The sequence below is a fragment of the Fukomys damarensis genome, unplaced genomic scaffold (assembly GCF_012274545.1).
Source record: "Fukomys damarensis isolate Sample0158 unplaced genomic scaffold, DMR_v1.0_HiC HiC_scaffold_34, whole genome shotgun sequence".
Classification (NCBI taxonomy): Eukaryota; Metazoa; Chordata; class Mammalia; order Rodentia; family Bathyergidae; genus Fukomys; species Fukomys damarensis.
This window is the reverse complement of record NW_022900946.1, coordinates 2,400,053-2,410,716: the sequence shown is the minus strand read 5'-3', so window position 1 is coordinate 2,410,716 and position 10,664 is coordinate 2,400,053. Positions and strand designations below refer to the sequence as shown.

Genomic DNA, 10,664 nt, shown 5'->3' with positions numbered 1-10,664 from the left:
ACACAGCCCGCCCGGCTCCCGGCGGCGCCTCCTTACCACGGGTAGCGCAGTGACCGCGCGCCAGCTTCCGTGTGTCTCCGGGACCTTGTTCCGGCCCCGGTGGACGTGGCGCCGGTGCTCGGCTCTGTGCAGGGTCTCCTTGGGCAGTGCCCCAGCCGAGCCACAGAGCCGCTGGCGTCACAAGGCTCCTGTACCCTTTCAGAGCCGCGTGCGAGCCCCTTCCTGCCTCTGCCTCCTGTAACCCAGCAGCTAGGTTTCCACTTCCATACTTGTATGGTCTCGAGAACGGTCCTCCACTCATGCCCTCCTCTCTGGGGCTGGTTGCATGTGCACCTGAGGAGCTGTGGCGTCCGGTGACAGAGCTAGATGAGGTCAGAGCCCATGGACGTGAGCAGGCAGGGCCTGGCCTTGTTTCTCACTGAGAAGCCAGAGGACACATAGGTAACCACTTCTGACCCCACCCGATATGTCTCAGCCTCACAGCTTTGGTTTGTTTGGTTTTTTGAGACAGGGTCTTGCTTTGTAGCCCAGGCTGGCCTCAAACTCATAGAGATCCTCCTGCCTCAGCCTCATGAGTGCTGGGATCACAGGCGTGCACCACCATACCCGGCTCAAAATGTGCTTTTGAAAAATCTGGCCACTCTTCTGCTCAGAGACCCTCAGTAGCTCACCGGAGGGGAGGCCATTGATCCAGAGTCTGGGCTTGGGCTCTGGGAAACCCTGGAACCCTAAGAAATAGTGTGACATTAAATGTGTGTGTATTGCTAGGAAGAGGGCTTGGGTTAGGGCACATGTGCAGAGGGGTGACCCCAGAGCACAAGGGGCTTTGCACTTTAGGCACTGAGTGGGTGAGAGACCAGGTTCTGGAGCTGAGGGCTGGGTTCAAATCCTGAGCCTGCTACGGCTGTGTGACCTCAGGTGAACAGTGCACCCTCTGTGCCTTGGTTCCCTCCTCTGAAAATGAGGCAGTGGTGGTTCCCGCTGTCCAAGGCTGTTGTGAGTAGTGGGAGAGCTGATAGATGAGCACTAAGTAGAAGAAACTTGGCATATGGTGGATGCTCGTGTTTAAGTGAACAAAGAGGCCTCTTACTATTTTTCTATTGAGACAGTGTCCTCGAGCTTTCGGTCCTCCTGCCTCAGCCTTCTTCTGAGTTACCGGAGTTCTAAACGGGCTCAGGGGTGATGTTTTAACTGGGCCTGACTGGGTTGCTTGGCCACCCACACCCCTTTGGAGGACTTCACAGCCAGAGTCTGTCTCACTGTGCCAGGGATGGGCACCCCAGAGTCGGCAGAGCCAAGGGCGCCTTCGCCCCTCTGCTGCATGTGCTGTGGGCACCATGGCTGAGGGACGCCTGGCAGCCCTGGCTCTGGGTGGCAGCCTGGTCGTTCCTCCTGTCCCTGCCCCTGTGCTGGGTGCTCTGGGACACGGCAGACCAGTCCCCTCAGACCGCCCTGGGAGCATGGGGCTCAGAAAGCTGCAACATCCCCTGCCCTGCTCTGGCTGCTGTTGCCCCTGGCCACCAGGAGAAGGCACGTGCACTGGTGTCCCTGCCCCAGGCTAAAACCCTCTGCATTTTGACCCATTAGTTAAGTAAGGATTGTAGAGCTTTTCAGAGCGGAGCTTCCCGTCCCTGGCTTCTTGGTCCGCTGCATTTAAGAGTCCTGGGATTTAGCCACAAGGGTTGCCATTGATGAGTGCCCCTTCCTCCCCTCCGTGCCTCTCCCCCGTCCCTCCCTCTCTGAAGTACAGGGGTTCAAACCCTGGGTGTGCTGGGCAGGCTGTCTGTTCTGGGCCTCCAGGCATCTTTCCTGGGAGCAGGGTGGTGTGAGTGCCATGTACCAAAACTGAATCCCTTTGCTAATTTGGAACCATGGGGCTCCGGGGAGTGGCTTGGTGCCCTCATGCCCAGACGGGTGTCCTACGGAAGCGCTGGGGAGCTGTCTGCCCTCTTGTGTGTGGATGCGGCAAGTGCCACCGTGAGGCAGAGTCTGCAGGCCAGAGCCGGCCCTTTCTCCCGGCCCCGATGGCCCCAGGATGTGCTTGTCATGTGGCCCTGTGGACTGAGACAACGGACGGGGGCCTCCCTGAGCCTTCGCCACGTCCGGGGCACTGTAAGGCCCAGACAGCCCTCGGTGGACAAGGGAACTGAGGCACCAGAGTGCAGCTTGCTGGGCGCTGCCAGCTGGGTGGTGGAGCAGGTGTGGTGGACGCTAGAGGGACGCAAGACAGGCATGGAGAGGTCTGGGCTCGGCTCCTGTGGTGTCCAGGACCGGATTGTGGGACCGTGGAGACAGTGCCTCCACCAGGGCCCGCTGACCGCTTCCTTCTCCCCTCTGCAGGCGCCAGCGTCTCCCCATGGGGTGGCTTCGCTCTGGCCTCCCGTTCCCTGTGAGCTGCCTGGCGCTGGTGTGGGTGGCCGGCTGTGGTAAGTGGCCCCTCTGCAGCATCCGTGACCCCTGCTCGCCTAGACCCTGGGCACCGGTGAGCAAGACAGACCTCCTGGCCTTGTAGGAGAGGACACCGCACAGGGAAGGGCTGGCCGGTGACACAGGATCCCGGCCACAGCACCCATTCAGGTTGAAAATCCAGCTGGTTCTATGCGCAAAGACACTGAGTCCAGGTCTAAAGGTCACTGAAGGCAACAGAAAGAGTCACACAAGAGCGGAGTGAGGAAGCTGGGCAGCCCGGGGCCAGCAGGGAGCCAGCCGGTAGGGATGTGGGCTGTGCAGACACGGGAACAGCGCAGTCTGCAGAGGCATGGCCAAGCGCCGACCAGGCCCGGGGAGATGGAGAGAGGAGTGAGGCTTTCAGGGGCAGCGAAGGCCCAGGGCCACAGGTCCAGATCTGAGCCCAGGAGCAGCTGCTGCAGTGGAGAAGGAGCAGGGGCCTGCAGGCCGGGGTGGGCCAGAGGTGCAGTGTCTGGGGCCATCTGGCAGGCGGATCTGATCGGAGTTGGGCTGCAGCGGGGGAGGAGGAGTCAAGATGCCCCAAGACTTCTGGCTCAAGCCCCGGGGGAAACGCGGATGTCACTTCTGAGATGAGTTTGGAGGGGTGGGTGCAGACCTCCGTGTGGCTGGAAGCCCTCTACCCACTCACTGTGCCCTGGGGCCAGCAGGGGTCCAGAGCGCTCAGCAGGCCGCTCCTCCCACCACCCCGTCCTTGTTCCATTCGCCCCAACCCCCAGGAGCCAGGGGGCTCAGCACAGAGAGGGGCGCAGGGAGGGGCAGGCAGGCGGATACCTTCCCGCACAGCACCAGCTGGGCCTGGGCAGGCAGGGCCATTCACACCTTCCCTCTTGGCTTGGAAGAAGGGCATTTGACCCACTGCCCTGTGGGCCCTGCACCCTGCCAGGTCCTCCCCACCATCTCCCCTGACCCCTGCCTCACCAGCCCTGCGTGGACCAGTTTCCCACCCCTGGGTCGTGCAGATGCTCCTGAGTGAGTTCCCGGCCCCCTGAGCAATCCCACGTCTGCTGGCTGTGTTCCTGGCCATTCAGGTGGTCCCCTGTCCCCACAGGGAGCCTCAAGGTCCTGCAGAAGCCCACCTGCTTCTCAGATTACCTCAGCCTGTCTACCTGCGAATGGCAGCTGGACCAGGCCCTGGAATGCAGAGCAACACTCCACCTGTTCTACCAGCTCCTGTTCAACCCGGATCCCTATGAAGAGTGAGCCCGGGCGGGGGTCACGGGGTCCTCCCTGGACATGCGTGTAGAGCACAGTGGGGGCATTGCAGAGAGCTGTCACCGCATGTGTGGTGGTGGCTCTGGCCGGATCAGGGCCCAGGACCCGCAGTCTCAAACCCCACGGCCTCTGGGCCCGCGGAAAGGCTCACAGGAGCTAGACCTAAGAAGCTTCCCCTGGCAGCATGCATGCGTCCACCGCACGTCCCGTTAGGTCTCGTTCAGCGGCAACACATGGGATGCATTAGCAAGCCCTCCGAGCCAGCTGTCCCGTGTCACGTGGCCACTGGAGGACTCCGGCCTTCTGGAGTCAAGAGTGAGAGAAGCTGGTGTAACTATGGAAATAGTTTGACCCAGTGACCCCTGACTCTGGCGGGGCCATTGAGGGGCCAGGAGGGGACCCACTGGGGGCGGGTTTTCATGGGGAGGAGTCCTGGGGATGCGGGCAGGCAGCTCGGTGTCAGGCTGTACGGTTCCAGGGCCTGTTGGGCTCCCAGGGCACCATGCATCCAGTTCTCTGAAGGATGACACCCATGCCTTAAGGTCACCAGGTACAGACACAGTGGCCCTCCGGCTGAATCTGGCCTGCTACTGTTTTTGTAAGTAAAGTTTTATTAGTACATAGCCACGCTCCTTCCTGTGCTGTGTCAGCAGAGCCAAGAAGTTGTGACAAAAACTGGACGGCCCTCAGAGCCTGAAATACTGACCTCCTGGTCTTTACAGAAATCAGCCACTGGCACTAGCCTCCCCTGTGAACCTGGGGCTGACACGAGGGGCATGCTGGCCTGGCATGTGCCTCTGGGGGTGCTGCCCACTGTGCACAGGACCAACCGTCCACACAGGGCACCGGGACGTGCGTCACAGATGACTGGCGCACAGCTTTTTGCCTCTGAGGACTTGCAGGAATGAGCTAGGCCTGCAGCTGGGGGAGATGAGACGGGTCCGTGCTGGGGCTGGAAGGGGCTGTGTCGCAAGGAAGGAAGTGGTGCTCTGCCCCCACCCCCGCCCTGGCCGCTCTGGCCCTGAAATCGGGGTGGGGGCACAGTCGGAAGGCCCATCTAGGGGAGACCACAGTCACAGCCAGGCTGTACGTGACCAGCCGCCTCACCGTGTTTGCAGAAGCCACGTCTGTGTCCCCGAGAACAGTGCCGCTGCGGCATGCGTGTGTCACATGGGCCTGGAGAACCTGGTCACCAGTGACACCTACCAGCTGGACCTGTGGGCCGGGAGGCAGCTGCTGTGGAGATACAACTTCACGCCCAGCCAGCACGGTGAGGCCGGTGCGGACGCGGGCAGGGAGCCGGGCCCTCCCCTGGGCTCCGTCCCCCAACTCGGGGTGGGGCTGGCACACACTCGGTCCCCTTCAGCTGCTGTCTTGAGCCCCTGGATTTCCGGGTCCGGGAAGGCGCCCACGAGCACCCCCCTGCCCCGGAGGCCACTGGCCCCTGCTCCAGCAGCGACTGAGGAGGGCGACCGCGGCCCCACAGCCACGCCTGGGTGACCTTGCTCGGTGTGTGTGAGACAGGAAGGGAAAGCAGGAGCTGTGGGACCGAGGCCAACTCTCACCTCTCAGCCTGCATTTCCAAAGACAGCTGTTAGCCCTCTCTTGCAGTTGAATAACCTGGCGCTCAGAGAAAGCAAGTGAGCCGCTTTCCGCCGTGCCAGAGCTGGGCAGCAGCGGAAGGAGGCCCAGGCTGCCTCATGGGGCGTGGCGTCCCTCCCGGAGGCGGCCACCTGAACTGACCCCGGAGTGCATTTTACTTTACATTTCCAGTTGGCTTCCTTGGGGAACAAAATGCTATCGTCTTACGTTGGTGACACATTCACTCATCTTGCAGGAATGGTATCCACAGATATAGCACCTTAATCGTGCACACATCTTAAAATAATGTTCAGCTTCTGGGGCCCAGGGGTCAAGAACTTGCCCAGCACGCACAAGACCCTGGGTTCAGTCCCAGCATCACAAAAACTAGGACTAAGATTTCTCCTTGAAAGTCAATTTTAATGCATATTCTGTGCTTGTGAGCTCAGGGATGTGACGCTTGGAAAGACACTAGAGGTTGAAGCGGGAAAATGCAGACGCACACAATACTGAGGCAGTCACCGTGCAGTGTGAGCGCTGGCCACGCGGAGGCAGGGGCACAGCTGACCGGGTGGCCGTGGCCCACGCACTTGGCCTTCCTGCCCAGGCAGCCAGTGCGGCCTCTGAATGCGCTGTGGCCCATGGCAACGCAGTGTCGGGAGGGGCCTCACGCGGCGCCCTGCCAGCCTCCCGTTTGGGAGAAGGCTCGAATCCAGCCCCGCGGTGTCCGCGCCTGCTGGGCGGCCCCGCACCGCCCCTCACACCGCACTTCTCCCCGCAGTGAAGGCCAGGGCCCCGGTGAACCTCACGCTCAGCACCAATGTCTCCAGCGGGTGGCTGCTGTCATGGAGCAACCTGTACCCGCCCTGGAACTACCTGCACAACAGGCTCACCTACCAGGTCCACGTCGCCAGCGAGAGCCAGCCAGAGCATGTGAGTGGGCCGTGGGAAGCGGGTGGGTAGGCTGAGCCTGACCCCAGGAGGTGGCCCGGCCGGGCAGCAAGATGGACAGCCGGCCTGCTCCTCCCGGCCTGCCACAGGCAGTGCCCTCCTGCTCCCGCCTGATTCCCAGGGTGCACTGAACATGGCCGCACTGCTACAGGGGGACATGTGAGGCTGTAGGTGGCACTCTGGCCACACCTTCTGTAACCTGAGTCCCAAAGTGGAAGATCACTCCACATCACGGGCGAGGAGAGGCCTTCGCGCTGAGCCGCCCTGGCCTTTTATTTTATTTTATTATTTTATTTATTTTATTTTAGAGACAGGCTCTGTCCAGGCTGAGCTCAAACTTGCCATTCTCTTGCCTCTACCTCCCGGCGTGCTGGGTTAGAGGTGTGCACCACCATGGGGCATCTGTTTACTTCTTGGCCCTGTTTTAGTCTGTGTTGCCTTCATTTTTTAAATAATTAAGTTTATTAGGACATTTTAGGTTAAGATAATGATCACATTTGTCATAGGGAATTTGTACCTGGACATGATATCTCTGGCTTCTTTTTTCCCATCCCCTCTCTCCCAGCTCCTCCTCCTCTCCTTATTTACATGAGCTTTGTGGCTTCATTTTTAGGCAGACTCTTCCTTCATGTAATGGCCAATGCGCTCCCTGGCAAAGAAAGGGAAGCCAGTTTTCTCTTCCCCCTAAGTCCTAGCTGGTGCTGCTGAGCCCACTTTAAATTCCATGCCACAGGAAGGAGCAAGTGCTGGCGGACTGCTTTGATTGGCCGGGGTTGAAAAAGAGGTGAAGTTCAGCTTCTTCCATTGGTGGGCAAAAGCTACTGAGACCTACTACCCTTGTCGCTCTTCCAACCACAGAGCTGAACCTAAAGAATTCCTTCTCGTGTCTGAGCTGGTCACATGCTCCTTCGTAACCAATCACAGGCTAGGGATGTGGATCAATCCCCAGGGATGGGGATCAACCCTGGAGCTGGGGTTCCTCCTCATGAGTAGAACACAAACTAAGTGGCATAGAAGCCAAGCTGGTTTCCAGCTGTGTCTGCTTTTGGCATATTCCAGCTGCGGCTCAGATTTGGTGGGATTTGCTGTGGAATTTGGGTATATACTCACTCATTTGCCAGAATGATTTCTAGGCAAGGCTCCATAATGGAGAGGGAGTTTTGGCCTGGGTGTTGAAGGATACGTAGGAGTGTTCTAGCTAGGGAAGGAAAAGAAGGCAGAGGGAACTCCACGAGAAAAGGTTTGGAATTTTTTTTTCATTGATGGAATATCTGAGGTTTATGAATCTATTGAATCTGGGGTATAGGAGTATGTAGTGAAGAAGCAGAAACCAGGGCTGGAGTCAGACTGGGGCCATAGTGCGATTCTCACCAAAGCAGTGTTTACTTTTTCTTTTGTGTCTGAGGGCTGCCACACCCTGCCTAGGGTCCCACCCCCAGAGCTGCAGGGCTAGGATTCAAACCTGGGCCTGATTGCCTACCTTCTCTTGAACACTCATGAGCAAACAGTTCCTCAGAAGCTGCAGTTCTGTTGTCTTTCCTTGTGAAACATCGCAGCACACTGCTCCTTGCCTGGAAATGGCGACCAGGCTGTGGCTTCTCACTCACTGCTGCCTTCTGCCCCTTGACCCTGGGCCTCCCCTCCCCTGCTGTGACTTCCTGCCTGTGCCCAGGCTCTCCCTCTGCCGGAAGCCGTGGCCAGGCCTGCGGGACAGAGCTGCCCAGGCTGAACCTGTGGGAGGGGCTGGCAAGACAGTGGCCTCTCCCTAAGTCAGAATCAGATGTTTATCTCCATCCTCCCTTTCTAAACTTTGCTTGGGGTAAAAGCAATATTTACTTAAAGCACAAAATTCCTATGGTGCGTAAGAACACAGCCTGTGGTCCTCCAGCCAGATGTTGGGCGCTGGGTCACCTGTGCCAGGGGTGGAGGGTAGGTTGGTGGGCAGGGGGCTTGGTGGCCAGCGGTGGCTGCAGCAAGTGGGGGAGTCTGCGGGGCCGTCACCACCAGTTTTGCAGCCACACAGTGCCACCTCAGCCTCCATGGCCGAGGACCTCAGGCAGGGCAGGCAGGGCCGGAGGGCTGCAGTACTGTTTGAAGCCCGACTGCTTCTAAGCTCCTGTGACCTGGGGCGTCCAGGTCCTCGCAGCCTGCTGACTGTCGATGGACTGCTACCCCTGGTGCCTGCCCTGTGGCCTGGAGCGCTCCCAGCGGGCCATGCCACCTAACTGCACATACACTGGCCCTACAAGGCCTCTGGAGAGCTGCTGCGCACCCAGCCCTGTGCCCATGACCAGCAGCCCCAGGAGGGCCCTGCCCTTGGCCCCATTTTGCAGAAGGGGAGTTGAGGTCAAGAGGTCGTGTCCCTTACTGAAGGCCACACCGCCAGAAAGCAGCCGTGAGGCCTCACCTTCGCTTGCCAGACGGAGAAGTGAGCCTGGAAGGGCCCCTGGGCTGACGCAGTTGTGTCCATGCCGGACACACCTGCAGCCTGGCAGACAGTGGCCCAAGGGGGCAGCCCCATCCCCGGGCTGCTGGCTCTTGCACAGCGTGGGATCAGCCAAGGGCAACCATCAGGCTGAGCACTGAGGACTCCCTTTCCTGCCAGGTCAAAGTCTACAACGTGACTTACAAGGAGACCACCTTGCACCTGGAAGCCCGAGACCTGGCGTCCGGGGTCACCTACACGGCACGGGTGCGGGCCCTGGCTCAGCTGGACGGCAGCACCTGGAGCGCATGGAGCCCCGGCGCCACCTGGGAGAACTGTGAGTCCTGCGGGCCCTGCCAGCACTGCCCCTCCTGCTGAGCCCCTCGCCTGCCCTGGCAGAGCTCCCCGCACGGGGACAGAGCCCAAGAGCACAGCGTGCAGGCTGTGGAAACACTCCCTGCGCACTGAGGCTGCCGGCCTGCAGGCAGCACAGGGCCTGTGACAGCCAGGCAGATGGATTCTGCGGCCGCCTGGGGAGAAGAGAAAGTGCTCGTGTGGGACAGACGGTGTGCTGGACACTCGTGAATATTTATCGGTCATTTATGGTAGACACCGGGGAATCAGAAGTCCGCTCTGCCCAGCTGCCATTCTGGAGGAGGGCAGAGACAGAAAGACAGGCTTAGAAAGAAGCCAGCTGGATACAGGTGACAGGAAGTGCGGGTGGGGAAGTGAGGCAGGCAGGGTCGTGTGGGGGGCGGACAGTGGCGGAGGCCGCGGGGACGAGGTGACAGTCATGGTCCACACAGGAAAGGAGCCGTCACATGCGCAGCGCGCTGTCCTTGGGGAGCCTGGCCGACAAGTTGCCAGCCTTGTGCAGAGGGGCACCGGGCTCAGGCAGGGCGAGCGGGGAAGTGAGAGCAGCGGCCCCTGCTGGCTGACAGCGAGCAGCTCTGGGCACTGGGCATCCTGCCCTGGGGCACAGTGCGGGAGTGGGGAGAGCAGCGCCCAGCCTCGCTTCCCTGAACTGGGCGAGGGCTCATGGTTCCCCCTTCCAGACTACGGGCAGCCCCTGGAGCAGCGGCTCAAGATGGGCCTGGTCATCGCCTGCTTCGTGGTGGCACTCGTCTGCCTGTCCTGCTACTGCAGCGTCACCAGGTGAGTCCCCGTCTGCACACGACAGCAGATGGGCCAGGCCGCCCGGCCCTGGGCCCGCAGATCAGCCCTGCTGCAGCCCACCTGGAACCCAGAACAGAGAGACCCGGTTTGACAGGCACCCAGGAGGCGGGAGGGGAGTTGGGGTAGGGCCACCCTGGGAGGGTGCTTGAGCTTGCTGCCTGGAGGGCAGCAGAGGAAGGCGCAGGCAGCGGTGCTGCCCTTCACTGCCCAGTCCCTGTCACCCTGGCACGTGGCAGGAGGGAGGAGTCCTGTTCTCGGCCCTGTTGGCCGGGCAGAGGCAGCACTGAGTCCAGGCACCATCACCCCCGGTCCTCTGCAGAGGACCTCTGCGTCCGCACACCTCCGGCCCTGTCCCTGCTGTGCCCTCGGCCCCAGGAGCAGAGAGGCTGAGGGGGACGTGTGGGGCCACCTGTGGCCGGCACACCGGGTCTGAGAGAGCTCCAGCCCCGCTTCATCCCACGCTCCTGCTCCCTGCGGCTGTGGGCCAGTCTTCTATACCACTCTGAACCTCGGCGGCTCTGCTGCCTCTCTTCCCCTCCTCTCAGTGCACCTCAGGAGGACAGGACCCAGGGGTGCCCTACAGCTGAACTGCATCCCCAGCCCTTTAGTTTTTAATTTTGAGACAGGTCTCACCAAGTTACTTGCAACCCTCCTGCCTCAGCTTCCTGAGTGCCAGGCCGCCACACCTGGCCCCTGGCCGTTCGCCAGAAGTGACAGGCACGTTCTTCTCTCAGAGCCTTTGCACGTGCTGTGCCCCTGCCCAGAAAGCCCTTCCCCAGCCTCCCAGGCTCACTCCTGCCGCCTCCACCCCCGTCCCCCCCTCCACTCCGCACACCTTTCTGCCCCCGTC

General features: G+C 60.7%; 1 protein-coding gene across 1 annotated transcript in view; it reads left to right on the top strand.

Moving 5' to 3' along the window:
* The window catches only part of Il4r (interleukin 4 receptor), a 31,451-nt gene that overhangs the window by 12,896 nt on the left and 7,891 nt on the right, over positions 1-10,664 (top strand). Inside the window, exons 2-7 of the mRNA XM_033758731.1 lie at positions 2,341-2,426; positions 3,518-3,665; positions 4,800-4,951; positions 6,044-6,195; positions 8,819-8,975; positions 9,694-9,793. Coding sequence (XP_033614622.1) covers positions 2,357-2,426; positions 3,518-3,665; positions 4,800-4,951; positions 6,044-6,195; positions 8,819-8,975; positions 9,694-9,793 — 779 coding nt within the window. The 5' untranslated portion in view covers positions 2,341-2,356. The remainder of the gene's footprint in view (positions 1-2,340; positions 2,427-3,517; positions 3,666-4,799; positions 4,952-6,043; positions 6,196-8,818; positions 8,976-9,693; positions 9,794-10,664) is intronic.